Source organism: Neophocaena asiaeorientalis, unplaced genomic scaffold, assembly GCF_003031525.2.
Source record: "Neophocaena asiaeorientalis asiaeorientalis breed wild unplaced genomic scaffold, Neophocaena_asiaeorientalis_V1.1 scaffold138, whole genome shotgun sequence".
Lineage (NCBI taxonomy): Eukaryota > Metazoa > Chordata > Mammalia > Artiodactyla > Phocoenidae > Neophocaena > Neophocaena asiaeorientalis.
Window position 1 is genome coordinate 1,488,576 of NW_020172632.1, and position 27,662 is coordinate 1,516,237.

Here is a 27,662-nt window from a genome sequence, read left to right on the forward strand (position 1 = left end):
ACTCTGCAACGTTGCAATTCCGCAAAGTAGATATTATCTCCTTTTTACGGAACAGAAAATTGAAACTCAAGAGGTTACGCTAAGCCCAAGGCAAGCAGTGGCGCCAGGTTTGGAACCCAAACTGCTCAGCCCCAAACCCTTGCCATTTCCAACATACTACACTGACTTCATAGGCATTACAGAAAGGAAAGTGTTAATCAACAGGAAGATCAAATGTGGTCTGCCTGATTGGGCACCAGGCACTTCAGAGACGCAGCTACTGAACGAGATAAAAATTATGCAACTTGAAAGATCATTTGACATACAAGATAGGATGAACGAACCGACACCAGGTGACGTTGCCCCTGACTTTCTGAAGGTAACCCTGAACCACATCTAACATTACCACCCCCTGACACTCCTTTACAAAGATTGACTCAAATTATCAGGAAAGCTGAATCTCAGATCACCTTGAGTGACAGGTCCTAGATCTGTCCTTTGAGGTAAGAGAAAGTAATCTGCTTCGAGACAGCCCTTCAGATCTGTAGACAGTAATCACATCCCTTATGAATTTTCTCTCCTTCAGCCTGAATGTTCCGCCCCTCAAAGGACACTGGTCACCTCCACTGTACACTTAATATCCATCATTAAATAAATGAGGCTAATGATTGTCTACAGCAACGAATTAATGAAGCTTTATTATAGAACAAAATAGAGGAACAAAGACAGAAGTCCTTGAATGGTAAAAATATCAGCTCAAATTCTTGGCCAAGTGATAGGTAACTCAGAGACAGACACTTTATCCGCCTCCGAAAAGACAGCGCTTTCACCATCCCCAGAACAACACTGGCGCCAGGATGCTGCCTGAGTCTCAGCAAATCCATCCGCCTTCTTGGAGTGGGAAGTCCAAGTTCAGAACAAGGCGCTGACCTCAGAACCCTACTGGCTCCCCGCCCACACACCACCACGCATGGCGGGGTCTGATCTGGACAACACCATTGCCCGCAAATCACACGCCACACAAGGAAAACGAGAAGGCTTTATGAAAAATCCAAAGTTTATTGCAAATTATATTTTGCTTCCCTTCGTTCTTCATTTTTACAGGATTTATTGATATCCATGATTTTTTCACAGATGTACTTGTTGACTTTGGAGAGTCTCTGTGCAATTTCAGTTTCATCCACAGTTTCTTGTGCTATTCTGTCGTACAAACACTCTAGACAGGGAAAAGAAACAAGAAGGCCAAGGATTAATGGTACATTCGAGTGCATATCTTTAAGGGGGAGAAAGGAAAATATGCCTCCTGACATACTTCCGAAGTACCAACTCACATATCTGGCATGGCTGTATTTTAAATTTTTCAACACAAGAGTCGATATACACTGTAGATTGATACTTTAAAGATAATGATACAACACCCATGTGTCCATGCCCCTGCTTAACAGGACAGCATTGCTGGTCCCTCTGAAGCCCCTAAATGCCCTTCCCCAGCACCATCCTCACCAGAGGTAACCACTCTCCTCAATGTTTGCTTTTCTTTTCGTGTTTACACATATGCATACATCCTTAAATAACATGTTGCTACTTTTCCCATTTTTAACTTTTTACAAGTGTATCCATACTCTGTACGTCCATCTGACTTTTCTTTTTTCATTCAACATTCCAGTTCTGAGAGTCACCCATGCTGAAGCGTACGTACAGCTGCAGGTCATTCACTTTCACTGATGAGTCGTGCTCTGCTGTCTGCCTAGTCCACAGTCGGCTGACCCACTTGATTGTCCGTGGATACTTGGATGGCTTCCCATGTTCTGCAGTTACAGGCACCCTGAGCCGTGTCTCTTGGGGCAAACATGCAGGAAATGCTCAGTCCGGGCCTAGGCTGGAACTGCCCAGCGTTAGGGTGCGTGCCTACTACGCTTTACCAGGTGATACCTGGGAAACTGTTTTCCACAATGGCTGTGCCGCCTGGCACCCCTAACAGCAGTGTGTGCAAGGACTGCCTGCCCCATAGCTCCAACAGCACTCCAGGTCAGATTATTAAGGTTCTGACAACCTGGCGGGCGTGAAGTGGTACCTCACTGAGGTGCTTACTAATGAGGCTGAGGATGGCCACTTTTACTGACTCTGCCGTTTGCTGTGACGAAGCAAGGAGTGAGCCTCAGACAGGACCTGACTGAAGCTGGACTTTGGCCTACTTCCTAGCATGGGGACCTGAGGCGAATCATTGCCTTAGATTCCTCACCTCATAAAACAAGGATAACAAACCACACATGATCCTTTGTAAGGCTGCCATGAGGGATGTGAAACAAACGTTTTGCAAGCCTTCTTCAAGCTATAAGGAGCACTACCCCTGTCTGAGGCTATTAGTTATTTTACGTATATGCCACTGTCCGTTCCCAGGGCCTAGCACAGCGCCTGGCACAGGGGCAAGATTCAGTAAGTGTATGTTGAATGAATGAATGAATGCTTTTCTTGGGAAACCTGAGGGGACATAATAATTCTGGACATAAGGGGACTAGGGGTGTAGGTGGGGAATGTACCACTGGGGTATGTAATCGTGGGCAAGATTTTTAACTTTGTTGAACCCGAGCCTCCCCACCTATAAAACAGGAGTGACAACCTGGTCTCGAGGAACTGCCACGCAGGATAAACAAAGTCTCGTGTACCAGGCCAGTGCACAGCAGGCAATGCTGTTAGTGACGCAGAACATCAGCACTGGGGAGGGATCACGGAGACGGCCTTGTGCTACAACCCCTCCACTCACACGGGACATGGCTGAGGCCTGGAGAGAGGAGGTAACGATCCCCTGCGGCCTCCACTCTGAGCCCCCCCGGGCACGTGGCCAGCCCGCCCACTGTTGCCGTCCGGGCTGCAGGTGCATGTGCTATATGCCCTCTTTCTTTGGGGCACCATCTCCTCCCTGCGGATCAGGCTTTGCACAGAGAAGCCTTTGAAAGCTTTTAGCTGACCTTCACTACTTCCTGGCTGCTTCCAACCGGACTAATCTGCACTTTGTCTTGTGTTGGCTCTTCCACAGGGAATGAGATGAGAAGGTCCTACCTCTGCTGACTCCACCTGCATCTCCCAACCCACTCCAGGCTATCCCACAAATCAGTCTTTGCTCACCTCCTCCCAGATTACCGATTACCCTGGTCTCATGTCTCATCCTTCACCTGCCTAAACCCCACCCATTCTTCCAGATTCAACCTGCTTGGAACCTACCAGGTTGAGTCGGGAGACCCCATTCTGCCTATACCCTCAGTGCTCCCATACTCGCCTGGGTTTTTCCTCTATCAAAGCCCTGATCACAGTCTCATAGAACTGTGACCACGCTGTCTCACCTACAGACCCGAACACGGGGTCCCTCCCCAGCCCAGGGCCAGGGGGACGCCGACACTTGCAGTGACACTGCTGGAAGCTCAACCAAATGAGGAAGACACCCTGTGCAGAGGACTGTTTCCAAGTTGAGGGGTTCGAATCTGGCTCTAACCCTAGTTGCTGTGCCACCTCGAGTGGGAACCTCTCTGGGTCTCAGTCTTCCTGTCTGAAAGCAGGATGTCAAATCCAATCATCTAAGAAGATTCTTCCAGCTCTAGGTCTCTAGTTCTCTGAAAGGTAACAGGGTGGGTAAAGAGGCAAAGGAGAGAGAAGGGGGCAGGGGAGTGGGTGTGATGGCCCTGAGAGGCCCCGGCATGAGCTGGAGAGAAGGCAGGAAGAGAAAGGTACAGATGGAGGAAGGTTTTCAGAGGCGCCCACAGAATCCCAATCATGCTCGTTTCCTGAGGGTAAGAGCACTGAGCGGCCCCTGAGCTTGATTAAAAGGCTTTCGTTAGACTCCAGATATTAATCACCTGAAGATGCCAGGAATGCCTCCCTCTGCAAGGGAGCATTTGAGATTATTGCTTAATTAACAAGGTTTATAACAGCGCTAATGGGTCCTATTAAAAAAGTTATAAAAATTAACCAGAACTCAACGCCGTGGCTCATTTGAAAATTCAGACACTCTGCAAAAGGTCACTTGAGGGGCCTCCCGGGTGGCGCAGTGGTTGGGAGTCCGCCTGCCGATGCAGGGGACATGGGTTCGTGCCCCGGTCCGGGAAGATCCCACACGCCGCGGAGCAGCTGGGCCCGTCAGCCATTGCCGCTGCGCCTGCGCGTCCGGAGCCTGTGCTCCGCGGCGGGGGAGGCCGCAGCGGTGAGAGGCCCGCGTACCGCAAAAAAAAAAAAAAAAAAAGGGTCATTTGACCTTAATAAGAGGTTTAACTGCCATTCTGGAGCTTGTCATTAAAGCGAGACTCTCCTCCAGCCCTCCTGCTTTCGTCTTTCTAAAGCAGTGTCAGCGTTCACCACATCCCTCTTCTACACGGTAAGGAGTGACTTTAAAACCACAGACAGGAGAAAGTCCTCACCAACCCTGTGAGCACCAAGGCTTTTGTCATTTTGATATGGCAAATGCGAGTAAATGTGGTAAAATCATACAAAATAAATACAAACAATCTCAATCCAGCAGACAGCTTGCATGGGAAGAACCAGTCAAATGCCGTCTGGATGAGCTCAAATAATTAGCCTAAAAATGGGGAGTGTATGGTGCAATGGGAGACAGGCTTCAAACCTGCCTGCCTAGTAAAGAAAAAAACAAATCAACACTGTATTTTGGTAAGACAAGAAAGCCCTGGAGACAATGGGAAGCCTGAAAGCCCAGTTCAGCTCAGCTCTGATCTAACCCGCTGTATGACCTTGGGCAAGTCGATTTCCTTCTCACTCATCGGCATGGCAAGTAGTTATGGGCTCTAAAGGGTTGCATGACCCAGCACCTGGGAGGCAAAGATACAGAAAGAAGAGAACAGAGGTAGGCACGGGGTGCTCTGGGACATACAACAGAAGGATCCCCCCACCCTGAGAAGCCAGGGAAGGCTTCCTGAAGGACAGTTCTCCTAAGCACACCTGGGTGGTGAGTAGCAGCTAGCCAGGCAGAGCAGCACGCGTGTCGGGTGGGCAGTCTGATCTATGTTCCAGGTGCCAGGAATAGCATTTACAAATTCCCTAATGTGAGAGGGGACAAGGCTTGTTGGAATACAGCAGTTCATTATGGTCAGAACTTAGTGAACAAGGGGAATATTGCTGAAAAGTAAGCTGGAGCTAGAGCCAGGGGACAGATTATGAAGGCGCTTTTACGACACGTTAAGAAGCTTACCCTTCAATAATGGGCACCAGGGACTGGCTGTGACGGGGTGGTGGTAACAGGATCATACTGGGTTTCTGAAAGATCACTCTGGTTACAAATGGAGAGAAGAGTCTGGCAGCTGCTGGAGTAAGGCAGGGGAGAGGTGATGTGGCCTGGACTACGTGAGGCGCGATGGGTATGGAGAGAAGTGGACGGTTTAAAAGGTATTTGGGGCAGAACAGATGGAGAGCAGGCACGTGGAAGAGTCAGGAATGAGGCCTCTCTGGGTCCCTGGCAGGTGGTGCCATTTATCAAGGCAGGGAACACAGAGGGACAGAAGGCTTTGGGGAGAAGGAAGAAGAGAGAGCAGTGAGCGGTGCAGATGTGCCAGCGTCACGTGGACATCCAGGAGGATGTGACCAGTGGGCACCTGGATGTATGGGTCGGGAACGTGGAAGTGTGAGCTGAGGTCAAATATAGATTTGGGAATCAGTCTCTGATTCAACAAATATTTATTGAACACTGACTATATGCTGGCCCTGAGCAAGATGCTCATAAATCTGATGTTCTAACGGAGGCAGGGAAAGAGACAACCATCAAGCAAATAAACAAGCAAAGAAGAAGTGCTCCGCAGGGACTTTAGGGAGGGTGATGTGACAGAGAGCAATGGAAGGGCTACTTCATCAGCCGGGGCAGTCGGGGACGGCCTCTCTGAATGACAAGGAGGCAGGATGTGCAGACCAGAGGAAGGGCACTGCTGGCAGTGGGGACAGGAGGCGGCTGGGAGAAGGCCTCAGTGGTTAGAGCACAGTGGAAACGGGAAGTGTGGTGTGAGATGAGGCCGGGGGAGTCACCAGAGGCCAGATCACCAGGCAGCAGCCAAGACGCCAGGAGTGTGGATTTCAACCCAGGGCCGTGAGCACGCCGAGGGCAATGGGGACGGCGGGAGTGAGAGCAGCGGAGGGCAGCGTTGCAGAGTGAGAGAGAAGCGGGCTGGAGACAGAGGCGAGGGCAGCAGGAGGGGAGCCCACAGGGGGGATGCGAAGCCACAGGCAGGAGGAGACCTCAGCATGCAGGAGGGTTTCTCAGTAAAGGAGGAGGGATCAGGTCAAACAGCCGGGGAAGAGGTAGAGGCGGAGCCACGGGGAAGCCTGGCAAGGACAGAGTTAAGCAGAGGGCTGGGAGCCGATGCCAGATGGCAGGGGCGTTCCCAGTGCACACGGGCAGTGAATGCAGACAACTCTTTCAGGAAACCTGGATGTGAAAAGGAACGGAGAGACACGGCGGCAGCTGGGTGATGGAAGTGACGTCTAGGGAGTGTTTTGTTTGCTTCTGTAAGAAATGAGTGATCAAAGTATATTTAAATGGTGCCAGGAAGGACCCAGTTGAGCGGGAGAGACAAGGTACTTAGGAAGGCAGGTGGGCTGTGATCCAGTTGGAGAGAACGGCCAGTCCCAAATAAGAGAAGGAAACATGAGGCAGAAGACGGGGGATCCAGTGAAGTTTGTAGATAGGGTGGTTCGAAGCTGTGGGATTTCTTTTTCTTTTCTCTGTGAAGGAAGAGACATGGTCATCTTTTGAAAAAGAGAGAGCTGTGGACTACCATGTTCTGGAAGGGTAGAGAAGGTTTAAAAAGGGCTTAGAAAATGGAGGAGTGGATCAGTGAGGGAAACTTGGAGGGCCTGGCCTATGGGCCTGAAGACAGTGAGCCTGTAATAGCCCCAAGCCACACAGCTGAGGTATTTTCTTCTAGAATGTTCCTTAGTATTGGAGACCAGAGTAGCTGCAAATGACATCATCTGAACGGGGTCCAAAGAACATACAAATGTCTACAGGTCCACCGGGCAGCCAGCACAAGGACCGTGAATCCTGCCTTTACACATGGACACACCAAGCATCTACCTGGTACTGGCACTGCGCTGGGCCTGGGGAAACAAAAATAAACATAAGAGAACCAGGGTGAGCTCAAAGTTAAAGCAAAGCAGAGTTGGGGCTCAACCCCAGGCTTTCAATACCTGGTTCCAATTTCTACTCCCCATCACCCTGCGCTGGGAGCAGACAGGAGGGGGCCTGGAAGCTGCAAAGCACTGAACAATCGTGAGCTTCAATGATGTGACCATCACGAGGTCGTGTCGGCTCCATGGGGGCAGCTCACTTGTCAACAAAGAATGGAAACTTCTTCTCACACCTCAAACATAACTATTCCAAGCTACCATCCAAGCAGCCCTCTTAACTGTCGTAAGAGGTGAGTGTTCAGCTGAAGACACTGCGACATGGAAGGAAAGTAGTTCGCAAGAAACAGTGTGAAGAGTCAGTCAGGGGGTCAGCTTGCAGGTCTCAGTGTGGCACTTGTTCAGCCCTCGGCGACTGAGCTCCCACTGTGTGCCAGGACCTGTGCGAGAGGCAAGGAAGACGTGGAGGTGAGTCCGACAGTCAGACCCGTGCCTGAGGCAGACACACAGCAGATGATTTTATGCCACGGCGTGACAACGGGAGGGCAGCCGGTCACTGGAAGGCACCTGGGACCTGCTGAGTCACAGCCCAACAAGTGTAACAGAATTAGAGGTCAGCCACCTCTCAGGTAGGCAGGGCTGTGTCCCCAGGAAGGACGCTTTCTCAGGGCGACCTCCCAAACTAGGCTCCACCTTTTCAGACAGTGGGCAGACTAAAGGTTACCTCCGCTCGTCTAAAAATAAGTGTCTGCCTAAATCAGGTCATCGTGAATCGGCCGGCAACGGGGGCAGCTGTGCTACGGAACGAGCCCCAGACCAGAGTCAGTGGGGGTGGGCTTAAATCCAGGCTCTGAAACCCTGTAGCTGGACTTCTGGCTGGTCACCTAATCCCTCTGTGTCCTTACACCTCGACCTCCAAAATACACCCTAAATCTGGCCATTTTTCTCTGTTTCCACTGCTCTAACCGTAGTCCATGGCACCATCGTGCCTCCCCGAGACCACTGCATCAGCCTCCTAACTGACCTCCCATTCGGTCACTCCCACTGAAGACCTCCACTACCTTTCTCCTGCAGGTAGGGTAAATCCAAGCCGATCACCGTGGCCTTCACGGCCCTAAAAGACCGTCTCTCGCCCACCGGCCTGATCTCAGTATCCCCTCACTCATGACTCTGCAGTGCCCCAGGGCTGCTTCACCCCTTGAGCATGCAGGCCTTTGAACCCGCTCTTTATTCTGCCTGCTTCACCACCCCTCAGACCTGCACAGGGCTGACCTCTACATCCCGCTCCCAGCTTGAATGCACCGCTTCAGGCAGGTCTTCTCCACCCACCCCAGCCAACACAGCTACTGTATGGCTCGATGAGGCTTCACGGCCTGTCATCAGTACCTGAAATTATCTGATTTGTTCATGGACATACTTGCTGTCTGCCCCAGAACTTGGCACGTGGCCTGTTCAAAATGTACATGCTGACTGAGTCTTACTTTCTTCATCAAAACATGGCAGTTGGACACTTAAGAGACTAGTGGTTAGGAGCACAGCTTCTGAAGCCAGCCCTCCTGGCTCGGACTCCTGGCTCTACCCCTAAAGCTGTGCGATCTGGGCAAGTTACTTCACATCTCTGTGTCCAGTTTCTGCAACTAAAACAGGGATAATACTGGCAGCCAACAGAAGGAGTGTTATGTGTTATGAAGATTAAATGAGTTAATATATATAAAAGAATTTTTAACACAGAATCATAGAAAAAACAGAACCTGAAACATAGTGATCGCTCAGAATAATTAGCAATTACTATATTCTCTCTGCTCCCATGTACTTTCCTGCCTGTCTCCATAATTTGTATTATCTGTACCGTAACTAGCTGTTCTCGTGTCCATCTTCCCCATGTGACTGTAAGCACCTTGCAGATGGAGACTGTGTCTTATCCCCCTTTGTGTCCTCCATACCCAGTAGAGAGCCTGGCAAAGAATAAGGGCTTCGTGAATGGATGGAGAGTGCGCGGGAGAGATAGAGGAAAGGAAGAAGGAAGAGGGAAGAGAGGGGAGGAAGGAAGAAAGGAAGGCAGGAGGGAAGGAAAATCAGAGTCCAGGCCAGTGCCCTATCTTTACAAACGACTCCCTGTCTCTCTGCCTTCCCTCCAACCCCTCCCAAACCCCAGAAAAGAAGCTGAATCCAGTGACCCTCAGCTGGTCTTCACCTCACTACGTGCTCCAGGCACGATGCTAGGACCCCCCCAGAACTGGTCCCCTAGCCTCCACCTTCAGGCTGTCTACACAGCAACACTCCTTTCCCAACCCGACGCCTTTGTTCCAGATGCTTCTGCCTCCCGAGTACCTCTCTTTACACATCTGCATCTCCAGGTCTGACGGATCCTTCAAGGCCCAATCCAGTGACCCCCTTCCCAGGAACCCTTCCCTGATTTTCTGGCTAGGGGTTTCCTCCCCTCCTGAGAAGCCCCCTTCTGTCCCTCTCGCATGCTAGCTCCTTGAACTGTACTTGTGTCCACAGCTCATTTGCCCTGTTAAATGTGAGCTCTTCTGGGACCAGGTCCACATCTGCTCCTGTGTCCCCATGCCCAGCCCGGGGCCTGGCATGGAGAAGCTTCAGTAGGTGTCTGTTGAACTGAAATGTGCCCGACACATTCCTGACAGAGTAAAGGGCGGTGCCTCAGCCACTGCGTTTCCAGTGCGGGACCCACCTCTGACGATGCTTAGTTTGTGAGGCGAGAGGGGTGGCTTAGGGACTGCATCTTTCTTTTTTTTTGTGGCAACTCCTGTGACGCTTCTGTTCTTCAGAACATCTGTTCCCCAAATCATGACTGCCAAGTTCTTTGTGTACTTGGAATCTCCTTGGGTTACTTGTAGCTGGTGCCATTTCTCCTCATCAACCCAAATCCCGCTTCCCAGATGGACCTGAAAGGGATAAGAACACAAGCAAGCACCTGTTTAGTCGGACAGGATGGGAGCTGGAAATTTTTCTTGTCCTTTAAAAGACACGGCTGCACAACCGCAAGGGATTTGTTCCATAAACACTAATTAACTTTCTTTAAGGGAAATAAGCATTTACTGAATACCTGTAACGTGCCAGGCCTTATTCTACGGCTTTATATCCACTATCTCAAAATCTTCACAGCAACCCTGGAAGGAAGGCGTTGGGACACTATTTTCATTTCAGGGGGAAAAACCAGGTTGAGAAAGGTACAGCTAAAAGTCACTCAACTCTGAACTTGCAGAGTGGATTTATTTCATCTGGGTGGGGCCTCGTTGTCAGGATGGTTTAAAGCTTCCTAGGTAATTCCTAGGTGTGACAACCACAGCAGGTGGAGTGAGGAGGGAAACCGTCCAGGCTCTGCCACTAACGGAGTGTGTCTGTGCAAGTCCTTTCTGTCTCTGGCTTCAGTTTCCCATGAACTGAACTGGGAGAGTTGGATTTCAGCTAAATTCCTTCTGGCTGAGAACACCTATGATTTTAACAAATTAAGCACAACCACTGTGTCTCTGGTCTGATCTGACGGCACACAGAACGAAACACAATCTTATGCTCTTTGTAAGGGAAGCACTCAGAAAGTTTCAGTGCAGAGTCATTAAATGCAAAAGTCCCAGAATGATCTAGCGATGAGGTTTGAGATTTTTTTTTCCCCCCTTTCTGGCTCTTCTAACAACTTGAAGACCATTTGCTAACATTAATCATTAAAAAAAATGAAATTTTGACTTTGACATTGCTATTTATGTTGTGTTTCTGCTGAGTCTATGGAGGGTGGAAATGGCCTCTGTGGGGATGAAGGAGAGGAAGCCACTGATGAGGTAAACTTTCTGAGGGGAATGGAAAGTCCCTGCCAAGGTCCCTGTCTTCAGAAAGACTGTAGGTCATCGACCTCGCATGGTCGGGAGGCATCTCAGGAGAGTCTAGTCTGAGAGACGGCACGCACACCCAGACTGATGGCAGACCAGCAGGACCCATGTTTGGAGATCTTTCTACCGAAGGTTGGCCTGGAAAGCAAGGTGGGCACGCACAGATGGGCAGACAGGTCAGCCAGCGACACTAACACAGCCCACCCACCAATGTCAGCAAGTAACCAATCTACCTGCCATATTTAACTTCACTTCCTCTAGCTCAAAAGATCATTCAGACCTCTGCAGGCACGATACCAGATAACCAGATCCACCTGGCCTTCCTGTGCTGCAAACTCTGGTGCTATGTATCTGTTCATACGACTCAGGAAGATAAGTAACCCTGGAGTGAGACGTGCTGCCTGGGGCTGGCTGGGCAACACAGACCCAAGGTCAAGTCTGGCCTTTTCTCTGCAGTCTGAACTGCAGGTGGGCAGTCTGTGTGCCAGATCAGGCATACTGGGGACAAGTTCCCTGCTGCTCCCTGCTGGACCCCAAGTCACCTCCCTGGATGACTCTCTGGGGCTACCCACGCAAGCTTCCTCAGGTAGGGGAAAACAAGGGGTGTGAGTTACGTTAAATGCAGAATCAGAAAGCCTTGGAGATGGAGGACAACTTCAGTTTTCCAAAGATCTCTGCTCTTTTCTAACCTGAGCCTTGCTTTCCTACAACCTTTTAATTTACTGTTCTTAAAAGAGAAATGGCAATTATCTTAGCCAATGTTCTACAAGAGACAGGGGACACTAATATTTTTTGCGTACCTATAGTGAACTGGGTATTGTACTCTCAGTTTGGTTAATCCTCATAATGACCTGAAGAGATGGAAATAGGTAGAAATAATTATTCCTACTTTACAGACAGGAACAGAGATTCAGAAGGACTCATTAGTCTTCCTAAGACATACTATCAGTACATTCTGGAATCAAATCCTATGACCCTGCAGCCCATGCTCTCCCGGCCTTCCTGCTGCCACCAGTGTCACGGTGGTGCTAATGGGGGTGGAAACAAAGCAGATCAGTATTCAGATGGCTTTCCTCTTGAGTCTTCCTCTGTACCTGCCCGGCCACTGCCCTGGCCAGCGCCCACTGCAGTTCACACTGCAGTCAGGGAACCTGGAGAAAAGCCACGGGCTGGCCTTCCTGCCTCCAGTCCCTGCCCGCTCCAACCCACGCTGTAAACACTGCCAGATTCATTCCCTAAAACATAGCTTTCCTTCTTTGACTAGATGACTTCCGCAGTCTTTCAACTCTGTGTTTTTATGTTAACCCTCTGGAATCTTGAATGGCTCCCTGTTTCCTGTCACCTCAAATCCAACCTCCTCAGGCGGCATTAAAGGTCCTCTAGAATCCTGTTTCCATTCAACCTGCTAATCGTACTATGTCCATCACTCAATGATGTCCCCAAACTCACTCATTTCCTCCTACTTCCAGTGTGTGGTAGGTAACAGAAAGAGGATGGGCTCTGGAGTCTCCAGCCCTGTGTGAATCCTGGCCCTTCCACCTACTAGCTGGGTGTCTTGGGCTAGTCACTTTACCTCTCTGAACCTTACTTTTCTCAGCTGTACCAGAGGCAGATCACCACCTAATTTGTAGAGCTGTTTTGAGGATTCAGTGAGATAACATGAGTCAAACGTCAGGAGGACAGCACACAACCAGAAACTGTTACTTCCTTTGCCTTCTTTCCCCCATCCACGTCTCTGCTCATGCCTCTCCCCCACCCAGGGATGAGTGCCTTCCCTTATGCCTTCTTAAGCCTGCTAATCTTTCAAGCCCCGGTCCCCAATGCAGGAAAACCTCCTTCACTTCTCCAGGGCTAAGCTCTATCCCTTCTGAATTTCTAGCCTACTGAGAGGCTTCACTACCTGATTCAGCCCCACGTCTCTGTGGGGAGAGGTCGAGGCTTTGCCTCCTTTGCCTCCTACAAAGTGATCAGGGCTAGTCTGAACACAAGGCTGTAAGAAACTGCTGCACATATTTAATATGTCTTAGTGTCACTGGCTTTCAGTTCTGATGAGCTGCTGTTCCTTGGAGAAGAAAATATTTTCTGACATGCATTCGAATACAAGGCCAATTTTATAGCACAGAAAGAAGTGGCCCTGGGTAAGAGCAATCACAGGTATAGGTTGGGGCATTTGGGACAAGGGCTCCTGAGGTCAACAAAGCTCCGTGTCATGCCCCATTTTCAGGGGTGCAGAACGGACTGGAAAGAGCACTGCCCTGGAAGCCAGGTGATCCGGCTTCTAGTTCCTGCCTGCCTGCCTCTGATCTGTTGTATAACTATAGACGAGCCCCTTCTCTGGATGTATTTCCCCATCTATCCCATGTATAAATTAGACTATTTAAACTTTAATGGTCTTTGCAGCTTTATGATTCAACGAGTTTTTGAAATAAAATATCTTAAGACAAAGAAAAGCAATGCACTTTAGCAAAATCAGAAAGTAGCTTTCATGGCAAGCCCTAGTCACATAAAGCCCCATGTGACCAAAATGTTAGCCTTATGCTTTCAAGGGAGGTTATTAAAAGTATGGCAACTGGTGGGATGGGACTTGGTCAAAAAAATATCTTTGTGAAATGTTATTTAGGACAAAACCAGTTTCCTGCTAGGAAATGGATCCCCTCCCCATGCTCTAGGCAGCACAGAGATTAAGGCAGAAAGAAGGAAGGGTCAGAAATGACTGCAGAGCCAAGAACAATGATGGCTGCTTCTGGGATGTGGGGACTGCTGTTCTAGGAAGCTGCCATCCATTTCCAGTAAGTCTGCTTCCTTCCTCTCCCTTAATAAATTTCTCTGATTGCAAATTAGCTGCAAACAGAAGGCAGGTTAGTTTGATAGCAAAGTGCTGGCAATAATCGATGAAAAAGGAAAGTTGGCACTTTAAAGATTTGTTGAGCAACTCGAGAGTGAAAAAATTAAATGACCTTTGAGAGACCCATTTTCCTGGAGGAAAAATGATCCTTTGCAAAAGAGACCCTCATAATGCTCAGAAACTGTCCGTCGGTCTTCAAAACAAGAGAGAAAAAGATTTCTCTTAGAAGCTACTTTAAGAAAAAGTCTATAGTCATTCCACAACGTGATCATGACTAAAAAGAAGTCAACGAAGACAGAATAGTCTTTTCTTTATCTTCAGTTGGGAAAGGTTCACCAAACTTAGACGCAGAGTTTGAGTCACTGTTAATGACTATGGAGAGCGTCCACCTGATCCCACCTGGCACAGACAGAGACGCTGAGGCCCAGAGAAGGGAAACCCCACTCAGAGTCACACAGGTAGGACAAAGATAGAGCTAAGCTTAAACTCAGGCTCCAGGCTGCCTACTTCCACTCTGTCATGCCACCTCTAACCTGCAAAGCAGACTCTTTTTTTTTTTTTTTTTTGCGGTACGCGGGCCTCTCACTGTTGTGGCCTCTCTCGTTGCGGAGCACAGGCTCCGGAGGCGCAGGCTCAGCGGCCATGGCTCACGGGTCCAGCCGCTCCGCGGCACGTGGGATCTTCCCGGACCGGGCCACGAACCCACGTCTCCTGCATCGGCAGGCGGACTCTCAACCACTGCGCCACCAGGGAAGCCCTACAAGGCAGACTCTTAAAGCTTGCTGGCTGTGGCAAGGCAAGGCAAGGCAGAATGGGCCTATGGTTTGGCCCTCTGCGGGGAGGAAATGCTCCACGGAGATGAGGGCAGCATCTCCAAGAGAGCCTGAAAGACTAACAAGTTTCATTTCCTTAGCTTCGGCTATTTGCTTTGGCTCAGTCTGGCCAGCTGCAGGGATGTATCTGGACAAACCCAAATAAAACAACCTTTTCTTTCTCATCAACCCACTGGGGAACAATACTGGACTGGGTAAACAGAGACCTTTTGAAGCATAAGGCAAGAAAAACAGACTGACACAGATGAGTCTCTGGGGAGAAGGAGAGGTGAGGTCTGCAACGTATGCCACGGCAGCAGAGAATATTACAGTAAAACTGCATCTGACCGGTGCCTAGACAAAGGGATCCAATATATTTCCTCCAAGACGAATTCATCTGGATGTTGGAAGAATATTAGAAGTCTTCTCCCTGCCCTGCTACTATATCACCATGTGACTTTAAGACTTCCAAAGGCTATTCCATTACTTTCACCCCTGTACTAATATAATTACTAACATTGCTTAAGTTTTCTTTCATAACATTTTGTCAAGAGTCTTACAAAAAAATGTGAGGAGTTATATGTGGTCCTAGGACTGTGGGCTAACCACGCTGAATGTACAACTTGAAAGCAGCTTAGGGGTAAGGAGCATGTCCCATTCACCTCTGTATCCCTGGCATTTTATTTATTTATTAAAGATTTTTTTTTTTTTTGATGTGGACAATTTTCAAAGTCTTTACTGAATTTGTTACAATACTGCTTCTGTTTTATGTTTTGGTTCTTTGGCCACGAGCATGTGGGATCTTAGCTCCCCAACCAGGGATTGAACCCGCACCCACTGGAAGGTGAAGTCTTAACCACTGAACTGCCAGGGAAGTCCCACGTATCCCTGCCATTTAGGGTGGGGCTTAGAACACATAGGTACTTGGTAAACGGTGAATGGATAAATATTGAGTCGTATCCATATCTGTAAATCAGATATTTCTAGATCACCTTATAAATTTTATGCATCTGGTTTCATTGCATTATCATTTTAAAATACATTCTCACTAATAAGCTATTTTTAAATGTCAGTTTAGTTTTACAGTTGCTTTGGCCCAATATTTACCAAAAAAAAAGAAAAAAAGGAAAAAGAAGAGAGAAAGAAAAAGTCCTAGTAAAGCTCCACGAGTTATAACACATGGATTCTGGAAGCAGTCACTCAGGGCTAGGCCAGGAGGCCAACTGGCCAGGCTGTGTCTCGGGAAGCTCCCACCATACTCTCCATCTTCACACTGACTAACCGACACTTGCAGGGAATGGATAGTGAGCTTGAAACACTACCTTGCCATTGTCTAGGATATACTTGTCCATGACAGGTGCAGGAGCGGGGTAATAGGACGACGTATTTGCTTCCTCACTGAAAGTGCTCCGTAACTCCGGCTCGGGCTCGAGACATTCTGACTTTACTTTTTCCAAGTCAATGGCGGGACCTAGGCAGTTAAGAAAAGAGATCTGTCTAGAACTCCAAGGAAAAGAAAAGGCAAATATTTTAACTAGGCATCTATCAGCACATAGCGGCACACAAAAAATATGTTGGCTTATTTTTGTCCATTGGACTACACTTAAACCCAAGCTTGAAAATAATATGAGGTATGAATGTCACGGGAAAAGGTAGAAAACTGGAAGACAAGAATGGACGAGAAGCTAATTAAGCATGAATGAGAAGCAGTCTTCCTTCTAGGGTGTCACTGTCTGAATGAAAACACAGGGGACTCGACTTCCTGCAGAGGAAAGAGGTCCTGTTAAGACTGGGGTGGAGACCGGGTGGCAATGACTCCAGTATGCAAATTGTGTATTTGCCAAAACCCCATCTCTGCAGCCTCTGTGAAGTAGGCCACAGCAGAAGATAGGAAAGCGGTGGGGGGCGGGGAGAAATGCAAAGGCCTCCCCCTCCCACCAAGACCTAGTATCTAGGCAGGAGCATTTCAACCAAGAAATTAAAATACAATACAGATTAAGCCCCCGATTGCCTGAACCAGCAGCTACCCTGATTTTTATTTTAATGCAATGAACACAAATTATGCACGGTTTAAACTGTGAAAGGCAGCTAGATAAATGGTGGTGGTTTTTCTAAGGGGGATATTTTCTTCTCCATTAGCTTTTAAAAATGATGGACTATTTTTCAAATCGCCTATTGTGTCTTGATTACCAAAGGGCAGAGAAACAGGATGAAAATGAGTAAATAAGGCCAAATGACTAGATTAACTTTTGCAGGAGAGCAACTCCAAAGGCCAACGGAGAGTTTAGCATCCTGGAAATTCTCCCTATGCAAATACTTCAGGGTTTAATGGGAGCAGAAGTTCAGCTACTGCCAAAGCCGGTCCCCAGGGCTGTGCATATAACTTAAGTAACCAGTGGGTTTCAGGGTCCAACCTTCCCTTATCCCTACCATGTGGGCCACTTGAGACAGAGCTCTTTGTGTACTAAAGCCCTCACCAACAATCTGGCTGCAATTCTATGTTCAATTGCCACGCCCTTGCTTTGGCTGGTGGTCGGGAAGGTATTGGTGATTTTGTTACAAAAATTCCTCATGACAGGGCTTCCCAGAACAAGAATATCATTCCTGAGTTGCGGGCCGCTGCCACCCTCAAGACAGATCTCTGCAGTCTCCAATATTTAAGTTTGAACAGACAAAGCTGAACGCAGCATGGCTGGGGAGTAGCACAGCGCTGACAAAAAAGGAGGGCTCATCTTGGGAGACCATCTCCCCATTCTGCGTGACCTACTCAAGAGCTGGGCCTAAGGTTTATTCTTCTTTGTCCCCAGCACCTGGAATGAGGAGGTGCTCTCTGAATGTTTGTTAAATGAATAAAAGAATGACAAGAACGAATGAATAATTCTAAAGTTTCAGAAGCAGATGCCAAACTTTATCTTCTCTCTGTGTGAGATCTCAGTTGCATTTCTGAGATATAAGCAAACTCAAGTGGAGCATTTGATCTTTTCTTAGATCAGGGAAGAAGTAATTACTTCAGTTTCCCCAAAAGGGCCTGGCCAAGTTGGCATCTGAGGTCTCTTCCTGCTCTGACATTCAGCAACACAGAAAAAGGAATGGGCTGAGAGGGGGTGGTCCATGCAGCCACTGGAGCACAGGCAATCTTTGGGAAGATAGCCTCCCTCCTCTGGAGCCTCCTTTTCCTTCTATGAGGGGAAGGTGTTGGAGAAGAGATTGAATCCATCTCAGCTCTGACTCTGTCTAGTTCTCTCCCAGCCATCTCCACAACGGCTGCTAAAGAGATCTACTCACGACTAGGTCCTTCCTGGCTTAGGCTCCCCTTCCCCTCAAAATTAAGTTGCACGCCATAGATAGCCTCCTGAAGGCCCAGAATAACCAGCCTCCTCTCTACGTCTGACACGCAATTCCTGCTCTCCCCTGACACTGCTCACGTCCCCCAGATGCTGTGTTGTCCCAAGCCTCTGAGCCTTTGGATGTGCTATTGTTTTGGCCTTGAACGCCCCCTCATCTGCCTGCCAAGCCCCTGGTCAGACTGCAGAACAGAGCTTAGATGTCTCCTTCGTGAGGCCTTGCTCTGATCACTACCAAGTAGGGGGTCTCTAAATTGTAAATACTTCCAGCAAGTTGTACTTGCAATCATCGACCAATCTGTTGTCCACATCAAACTGTGAAGCTCTTCAAGGGCAAAGTTTGACTCTCTTTGCAATCCTGGCACCTAGGGCTAGGCCTGGCACGTTGCAAGCTCTCAGTAAATTCTTCATAACATGAGAGGGGAGAGAAAGTTGTGGGCAAGAAAGAGGCTTCAGTGGGCTGGAGGAGAGATCCTGAAATAAAGCCCTGCTGCTGAGTGGAGGTGCTTGGGGGCGGTGGTCGGGGTGGGTAGGAGGGAAGCTGTTGCCAAGTATCTGAAACCTGTTTGCAGCCGTGAAAGTAGAAGCTAGGGCTGTGAAATAGAAATTGGAAACATCTAGCCAAGGGAACGGACAGTTCAGATGGCTACAGGGGGACGAGTGAGGGACATCAGAAAGACCAAGGGCTGAGAGCAAAAGGTCACCTCTCTGGCTCCACCCTCCGCTGGCCCCCTTTTCCGAGACTCTGTTCCCAAGCGGCCTAACCAGGTCCTTCGGACGCTCCCCTCCCCCATGATAATCAGATGCACTCATTTGTTTCTATGCCTGCCTCTCATTAGACCACCGTGAGGCCTGAGGGCAGGCAGAGACTGAGTCCTTTTACATCAGAGACCAGGGCTCCACACAATGCCTGGTTCCAATTCAATCCTTGACAGGCGATTTTACACATCAGTAATTACTTAACCCTTCTGACTCTGTTGCCTCACCTGAAAGGAGGGATGACAACAGCGACTTGGCCAGACTGAAGATTAAACGAGTTACATATGAAATGATTAATCCAGACTCTGGCACGAAGCAGGTGCTCAGTAAACAGTGGCTCTCCCCTGCTGCCCCTCCCCCACACGAGGGTCATATTGGGTGCTCAGTTAGTCACTGCTAGTCCCTGGGAGCCAGGGCACTGCTGGTCTTCTTTTGCCCCAAGTGCCTAGCACAGGCCCAGCCCAGAGCAGGTGCCTGCACTCCACAGCACACCCACGCTATGCTCCCCTGTGCTGGTCTCCTCGGGGACCAACGGAGTTTTGTCAAATACTGAGGCTATCATACTGGGATCTTCTGGCTCTCAAGGAACACTATTTCCTAATGTACCCGATCAGCACTGTTTAAAATACCTGGTGGCTGCCAGGGATTTTTTTTTTTTTTAACAACTTTATTGGAGTATAATTGCTTTACAATGGTTAGTTTCTGCTGTATAACAAAGTGAATCAGCTATACGTATACATATACCCCCATATCCCCTCCCTCTCGTGTCTCCCTCACCCCCTCCCTATCCCACCCCTCTGCACAGCTCTCCTCAACTGCCTCCCTCTGGCATTGTATACAGAAGGTACCTGGTGCCTCAGCAAGGAGGAGAGACCAACCAAAGGCTCATCTTGGAAGGGGTGTGTCAGGAGACCTGGGTGTGGATCCAAGTTGCGTGACCTGAGACACGCCACCTCACCTCTCTGAGCCTCAGCTTTCCTACCTGTAAAATGGGGACTTGCCAATAGCCACCTGATAATGCCTCTGGAGAGACTGGCACTGAGGCAGGCATAGAACAGAGGCTCCGACACAGGCTCAGAAAATGGCAGATGAATGAAGGAATGAGTCAATCAGTAAAGCAGGGTGTTCAGTATTACAGAATCAGAGAGAAAAGGAACAAAAAGCATGTGGTTTCTTTGGGGAGAGGAGGGAGGGCCTCTAGTGCTTTTAATTTAAAAAGGAGAAAAAACACTTCATTGCGAATTTTAGTAGGCTCCACTATGATGTTGGCAATTTACATCTCATTACAACAAACGCTTCAGATTGCTGTTTTGCTTTTAAAAATTTCTGAGGCATTGTTCTCCTTGAAACATACGTGACCAAATTAGCCACAATAATAAGCAGTTGCGCTAAGAGACCGCACTGCATTGCACGATCTGGTGCAGATATTTTAAGTAACAAAGGAACTTTTTTCACTTGTGGGAAGAGTAGGAATCAAAGAATAAAAAAAGCCTTTTGATCCACTTCAGGTTTATTTTGGAGAAAATATACCTTCCATGGAGAGAAACCTCTCAGCTGGGTAAAGAAAGCTTTTGAAAGAGTATAAAAGATAGTGCTTGTCTTTTCATTCAGTCATTCATGAGCCCATTCATCACACAATCCCTGACTGCAGACCCAGATGGAGCCCTGGAAGAGGCACTGGGGACCCAGAGACAAATACAGCACGTCCCAATTCTGGACAAGTTGAGAATGTAACACGTAAAACTCTTATTACACAGCATACAAATAGCTGTGAGTTGATGGACAAATACTGGGTTTAGTACTAGAAAACTTGGTGTAAATCCTGGTTCTATTATTTCCTTTACTTTTTTAAGCCCCAGAGGCCTCTCCCATGAAATAGGAATCGTGGCACACAGTAAGGGGCTTGGTAAACGTTTGCTGGCACAACAAATAAATAAAATTATACCATTCTCTGTTTTTGTCTACCTTCAACTGGACTAACACTATTCTTCCTGAAAACCTGTCTAAAAAGTTAATGCTTATGTTACTTCCAGGAGGCTTAAAAATCACCTATATCTTCAAAATATATGTTTGGACACTAAATACCATTTCTGATCTCGGCTGAAACAAAAGAGGCTAATAATATTAGATTTTTTCTGAAAAAGTATTAAAGCCTTCCATTCATTTCTGCAAGTAAATAGGAAGTTTCTCTGCTATAGGTATAATTCTAGTTTCTTCCTAAATGCAAAGCGAATCAAGTCAAAATACTTAAAGCATACCCCTACCGTAGCACAGAGGCACACTGGGTTGGCAAGAAAAAGATGATTACACTTGTTGAAAAGGACCTGAACATGGGAACAGCTAGTAGCAATGAAGGAGGTAGTACACAAAGGCCTTGGAAAGAGACGGCGGCAGGTGGATCCCCCTCTGTGGGCCCCAGCGTCCCCTCTCAAAAGGCATCGGCCACTCTCACCTGCTGCCATAGCTACGCATCTGTTTCTTAGCCCCGTCGTGCTTCCAGTGAGGGCTGGGACAAATGTGGTCTCATTCCTTCAGTGAGAATCTACTAGGCACCTACTAAGTGCCAGGCCTGGGTTAGGCGGCTTTGAGTGATGTGCAGTCCAGTAGTGGAAAGAGATAGGCAACAGATCATTACCATCCTGACAAGGGTAAGGATAAAGACAGGAGCAGAAGCAAAGGACAGGGTGCTACACCTGGAGGAGACTAGGAAGGCTTCAGCAGGACGGTCACCAGCTTCTGTGCTGGGGCCTGGAACGGGTTGGGAGGGGTGGGGTGGGGTGGTTATCTTCATATGGTGAAGGCGAGCGGCACATAATGGAGGCTCACTGACCGACCAGGAAGTGGGCAGCATCTGCACAGGTTTGGGGAGGGAGAGGTCCCCACTGGCTCCGGGATCGTGGAAGGCTTTAGGGAAGAGGTGAGCTCTGACTGGAGCCTGATGGGTGATACCTGTCTAGGGAAGGTGGAGGGCTGGTCAGGCAGGGGGATGGCATCCCCATCAGCAACAGCTCCTCGGGTCCTTCCCCCATCCCTCCCCATTTTCTGAGGGCCCTTTGTGCGTGAAGGCTGGGGTAGGCTTTGCTGGGCAAAGGCAGGAGAGGCTGTTCTAGCCTGAGGTACCGGGTCGGACAAAACCCCTGCAGCTCATGTGGGTGCCCTCACAGCGGGGCTGGTCCCTCGGGGAGTCAGAACCACAGACCGGAGCTGGAATGGACCTAGAGAGCCCCCTCTCCATGGGGTAGAAGCCCAGGAAAACTGGGGTGGCAGGAGCTGGCCCAAATCCCCAGTCGTGGGGGTCAAGGTATTTTCCCCACTGTGAGGAACTGTAGATGCCCATTTCAAAGGACATATTTGCTTCTCCCTGAAAAGGAAAGGTGACCAACACTGGCTGAACATCTTCTTTGTTAGTACCTTCCATTGAAATACCTATTATTTAAACCTTTTAATCTTTGACACCCCAGTGTCAAGTTACTATTTCTTTACCATCTCTGAGGACAGCTACCGTCCTGGTCACGGCTATATCCCCAGCACCCAGCACGATGTCCCTGGCCCACAGCGAACACTCATTAAACATGTGTTGAATGAAACAGGTTAATCCTCATGGCAGTCTTGCAAAATCTATCTTATTATCTTTGTAGAGGCTCAGAGAGGTAAAGTAACTTCCTGAAAGTCAAACAATTCAGGGTTGCTACACTCCCAAAGACTTGCTCTTTCCCTACACCTCTTCGGCTGACTGCAGTTTTCGGACTGCACGGGCTTCTCACGTAATGCCCACTCTGTGGGACACCCTCAGCTCATCTCTGACCTTCTCTCACCTTCCTAGGGTGTCTGTGAAGATCCGCAATCGTGCAGGGGGGCAGCTGGGAGGAGAGGGTATCACCAGGATTCATCTCACTTCTAGGAGCTCTGAGCCTACCCCCTGCCAGCTGGTGGCCAAAGCTGGGCTGGTTCTTCATCTATGGTTCTTCCACCTTCCTCCCCGCCCAACTGTCTGGACCCAGGAAGCATCCAAATGGCAAGGATATGCGGAACATCACGGGCCTGCCCTGCCAGACAGGCACTGTGTGCATATGACATGGCCTTTGGTTCTGGACCAGAACTGGCTGGGTGGGAAGACTGAGGGGTTGTGGTGGGAATAAGTGGGGCAGGCGGCGTAAGGGCCGCCCTCAGAAGCCTGCAGGGTTGCCACGGGCACAGTGAGCACCTGCGGGCAGGAGTTACGGGGGGGCAGAGTTTCACCACACGGCTGACATCTCCCAAGCAAGTCAATCCATGGCTTTGGCTTTGCTGGCTCTTGCCTTCAGGCCATGAGCCCTTCGAGAGCAGGAACGATTTGATCTGCTTGGTTCAGAGGAAGAGGGTGACTCCGAGGTTGAGGGACTGCACCCCAGGCCACTCCAGTGGGGAGGAGCCCCTGTGCACCACGGGGCAGTTTCCAGGTGCTCTCACCCGCTTCTGCAGCCTTGTCTGTCCCTCCTACCTACTTCTCCTCTGCGCAGTCCAGTCAGAAACCACTTGTGGTTCCTGAATGAGCGAGCCTCTCTCATAACTCCATCAGGCTCTCCTGTCATCTGGACACGTTCACTTCCGCTCTCTGAGCCCGCATCCTCATCTGATGATCCTATCTACTGCTGAGGTTGTTTTCTGTGTGGAAAGCACCTAACGGCAGGCTCAAAGCAGGTGTTCAGAGGGGCCAGCCACTGCCCTTAATAAGGGCATCTCTCCCCATCTCTTCCCCATCTCTCCCACCTCCACCTGCTCTGACTGGCAAAGCTAGTGGAAAACAAGCCTGCCACACAGCCACACCGAAGCCCACCACCAGCAAGGCAAAGCCCTGTTTCAAGTGGGAAGCACAGTCCTGTTCTGGCAATGAAGAGAAGCCCAGTGACTCCTGCATGTGCCGGCTCCCCGAGCAGGAACAAAGGGACAGCCTGGAGTTGTCCCTCAGCCCCCTCCCCATTGCCCCGGAGAAATGAACGCTAGGGAAAAAGAGGAAGGAGGGTCCTGGACTGTCCTGCCACTCTGAAATCAGCTCTTAGAACAATCTAGGATGAACTGTGGCTAATGCGTCGATTCAGTCAAGAGTGCAGAAAGTCCTTCAAAGTGGGAGATGGCCAATACCTTTAAGAGAAACAATTCCAGTTCTCACTGCTAGACCTTTTCCTGCCACCCGGGGTTAGGAGGCCCTGGGCATAGCGGTTTGGGCCCCACTCCATCAGTAAGTGAGGCAGTGGTAGGCTGTGGACCTCCTGGGTCACGGGGATACCACTCATCCTCTTAGCCCTCTCTCAAAGCCCAACTTTTGTGAGCACTCCTGTGTATTGGTGAGAGTGAACTGAAGGCTGGAGGAGGTGGAAAAGAGCTCTAGGCGGAACAGGCCCCAGGAGGAGAGCCGTGACAAAGAGAAAATTGAGCCATAAACAGTGATGTCTGAAGAATCAAGGGGGTCAAAAGGAGTGCTTGAGGACTGGAGACAGGAAGACTGGAATTCTGCCCAGGAAAAGAGGGAGAGTTCAATAAACCACAGACCAGTGAGCTTGAAATCAAGTCCAGGCGTACCTATAAAATAGATGATTCAAGTATGATTTCTGAGGACTTACAAGGGAAAGCAGCAATCTCCAGGAGACAGGAGGGGTTGACCAAAGATTAAGATATGCCAAGACAACCACATCTGTGCTCTGCTGTAGGACAATGATTGCCTATGGCGTGCCAAGCATCATACACACATTATCTCATGCGAATCCTCAAATGATCCTACATCATTAATGCCGGATCCACTGGGCACTTACGATGTGCCAGCCCCTGGGCGGAAGTCTTTTCATGCATTTGCTCATTTAATTCTCTTAGGAATCATAAAGGTTGGTACTGGCATTGACCTTGCTTTTTGGATGAGGAAACTACGGCCCAGGAAGTTTTAAGTAACTTGCCCAAGGTAACAAAATCAGACTACGGAAAAGCTAGGGTTCAAAACTCCAGTATTTCTGGCCTCAGGGCCCATGCAGGCTCTTAGTCACTGACCATGCTCTCCGGGCCTGTATGTGGTAGGCATTAAGATATTCATTTTACAGAGGATAAAACAGAGGCTGAGAAGGGTTAAATCATTTTGCTTGAAGCTGCGCAGTTAAAGCATCAGAGCCGAGATTCAAATCCAAGTAATATCTGCTGCTAAAGCCCGCGGTGCCTCCAGTACAGGGGAGCCAGCAGGAGGCACTGGCTGGCGTCAGCTGCCTTTTCAAAGGCACTGTCAGAGACCCGTGCTCAGAGTCCAGCTCAGGCCACGCAGGATTTTCAAGATCAAAGCTGGTATTTTAACGGACCTTGGACGGAGCACAAGGCACGAGCCCAGAGGGGAACAGAGGTGATAGAAACCCAGCTCTAAAGAGGCAGGACAGATTTGTGGGCCACAGCGGCTTTCTCCCTCAAAAGTTTCAACTAGCTTGTGATCTGGCCGACGGGGACATACATTATCTCTTCTTTTTGCCTTCTCCTCTCTCAGATGGAGATAATAATCCTTACCTGGCCTTGCAATAAGGCTATCGGAATAGTCCAATGAGATAAAAATGTCAAGGCCTTTGAAGCCTGTGAAGTGTCTTGTACATGTGAATTACTGATATTCTCCTTCTTATCTATGCCTCTTCTGGTCAGAGCTCATCATCTCCACCTACATTCCCTACAAAGCGCACACAGAATCCAAAGCCATCATATGCCTCCCCCTGCAGCTACAGCATTTGCTCTGTTCTGTCCGGTGTACAGGGCTGTGCCCCGCCTCGGGCTGTGTGTGCAACTTGAAGGCAGGGATTCCGTCTCCTCCTCTCTGTCACTCACAGAGCCCTTTCCAGCCTCAGTTGAACTCATGTTACCTGAATCACACCGGAACGATTTTAACTATCTAAGAGGTACTTAGAGTGCTAAAAGCTGAGGGTGACGTCTAAGCCTCGGTCTTTGACCTCTAAGAGCAAGGAATCTGGCTGAGGGGAAACCAAGACAGACGCTAGAGTTTACTCCTTCTCATATACCAGAGCCTTGCAACTAACTGGCTTTCACTGTTCTGCTACCCCTCACCCCCTTGGAATTCTCTGAGACTGCCAAGCCCTGGTTTAATAAACACCACTCTCACTCTAGGCTCGTGAATGTTTTAGAAAGGGACTTTCTATCAACATATTTCCAGCACCTAACACAGTCCTGGCACAATGGATGCCCTTAATAAATGATGAATGAATGAAAGAATAAATGAATGCACATACACACAAATAAATCTGTACTTTATAAAGTAGAAGATCTTCATGCTTTTTGTGTCCTCAGCACTTATTTCTTTGGGAGAAGGCAAACAGGAAAGGGCAGGAAAGGAGAGAGAGACTGGTGTTTATTGAACACTTACAATATGCTGGTCACAGGGCTTTATTCTTTACATATGCTTCTTCCTTTAATTTTGACACCACGACAGAGGCTCCCAGCGAAGGGACTCTCTGGGTTAGAGAACGAGGTTCCTTCCCATCCGAGAGGGCGGACTCCCATGCCAAGATCATACAGAAGGAAAGTTCTACTTTACAGAGCGATGTCCTTTGGGAGGATTAGGCTGGGGGGGGGGTCACCCCCACATCAGTGACAGTGAAGTCCAAGGGCTAAAGAAGGTCATGTGGGCAAGGGCCCAGAGAGAGGCTCCCAGGACCAGCTGTCAGGAGACCCCTGGGAATAGGCTTGGGGCACTTTCTGGGCTTGTTTTCTCATCAGCAACGTGAGGGCAACACCCTATATCCTGTCTAAGCTCGTTCACAACTCCAAGGCTCCAAGTTCTAGAGAATTTTTTCTGTTAACTCCATCTTGTGTTTATTTGTGGAATGAACGAAAGAATACATACTCAAATGAAGAAGTGAGTCAGCCAGCGAAGTCTCTCTAACAGCTCCTCATACCACCTTGCTGCTGCTCCCGCCCTTCTGCCCCTACCCTCCACCGGCTGCACCATTACAACTCCTGGCTGCCAGAGGACCTGCTCGCCACTCCGAGGTGCCCCTCGGGCTCAAGAGGCCAGGCTCTGGCTCTCTGCCCTCTCCCATCTACAGACTGTAGGATCCCAATGCCTGGGGAAGTCAGCAATGATTCTTTTTAAAACTGAGCATCCCTGACCTGTGGATGATCCAGCACCCAAGATGGACAAAGATCCTTGAGACGGGGCCCCTGGCAAGGTGGAAGGGAGAAAATACACAGGGGGAGGCCTCCAAGAGCAATGCCTGAGCTGGGCGCAGGGGGCGGGCAAGGATGGTGCAGCCCAGGCCAAGCATCAACCCCAGGCTGGAATGTGCTGCTGAGAATCAAAGAGGGTCTTTCAGTCCCTTTCTGGCTCTTCTCTGCCTTGTTATAGGTTTCTTGGGGGTGTGTATAGTGCAGGAGCCGTTACAGCAGGGGGTGTTTTCCCAGACTCAATCAGAGAGCCTTCCACCTTCAAATGTTAGCCCCTTCCCCAAAATTCGGTACACTGCATTTCAATCACAGGCTTACATGTTTACCTCCATCACTACGCCCTCCCCAGCTTCCAACGTCTTAGTCTTCTTTGTGTCTCCCCAAGTTCCTAAGCCCAGAAAGCATGTGGTCAATGTGAGCTGACTGACTGAATGAACAAATACATATGTAACTCCTTTTCTTCTATGATAGAAGACCTTGAGAGGCAGAGAAGTTGGTTAACCTACTCAAGGTCACACAGCCAATTACTGGTTAGGAGAATCAAGAGTGAAAAAACAAATCAGTCTCTGTCTTAGCCCCTCCACGAAATGGTATGAAAAAGGAGCTAATGGTAATTCAGCATCACAGAATGCCAGACAGTATGCTGTGTATCCCTATGCTGTGAGACGGGCATTATTATTTCCATTTTACGGATGAGAACACCAAGTCTCAGAGAGGTACCCTCTGCCTAGATTGCTCCTTGCTCTTCCCACCCACTCACCCCTGCCTGGATAACAAAAAT

General features: G+C 49.1%; 2 protein-coding genes across 3 annotated transcripts in view; both read right to left on the minus strand.

Annotated features, from left to right (window-relative positions):
* AGBL4 (AGBL carboxypeptidase 4) overlaps nucleotides 1-27,662 on the minus strand; it is a 1,255,618-nt gene that overhangs the window by 204,858 nt on the left and 1,023,098 nt on the right. The window lies entirely within an intron of this gene.
* BEND5 (BEN domain containing 5) overlaps nucleotides 653-27,662 on the minus strand; it is a 47,639-nt gene continuing 20,629 nt past the window's right edge. Inside the window, exons 4-6 of one of the 2 annotated variants that reach the window (XM_024739276.1) lie at nucleotides 15,923-16,071; nucleotides 9,791-10,004; nucleotides 653-1,195 (exon numbers count right to left, since the gene is read on the minus strand). In XM_024739276.1, the coding sequence (XP_024595044.1) occupies nucleotides 1,038-1,195; nucleotides 9,791-10,004; nucleotides 15,923-16,071 (521 nt within the window). In that variant the 3' untranslated portion in view covers nucleotides 653-1,037. The remainder of the gene's footprint in view (nucleotides 1,196-9,790; nucleotides 10,005-15,922; nucleotides 16,072-27,662) is intronic. The other variant, XM_024739277.1, reaches the window with a different exon arrangement.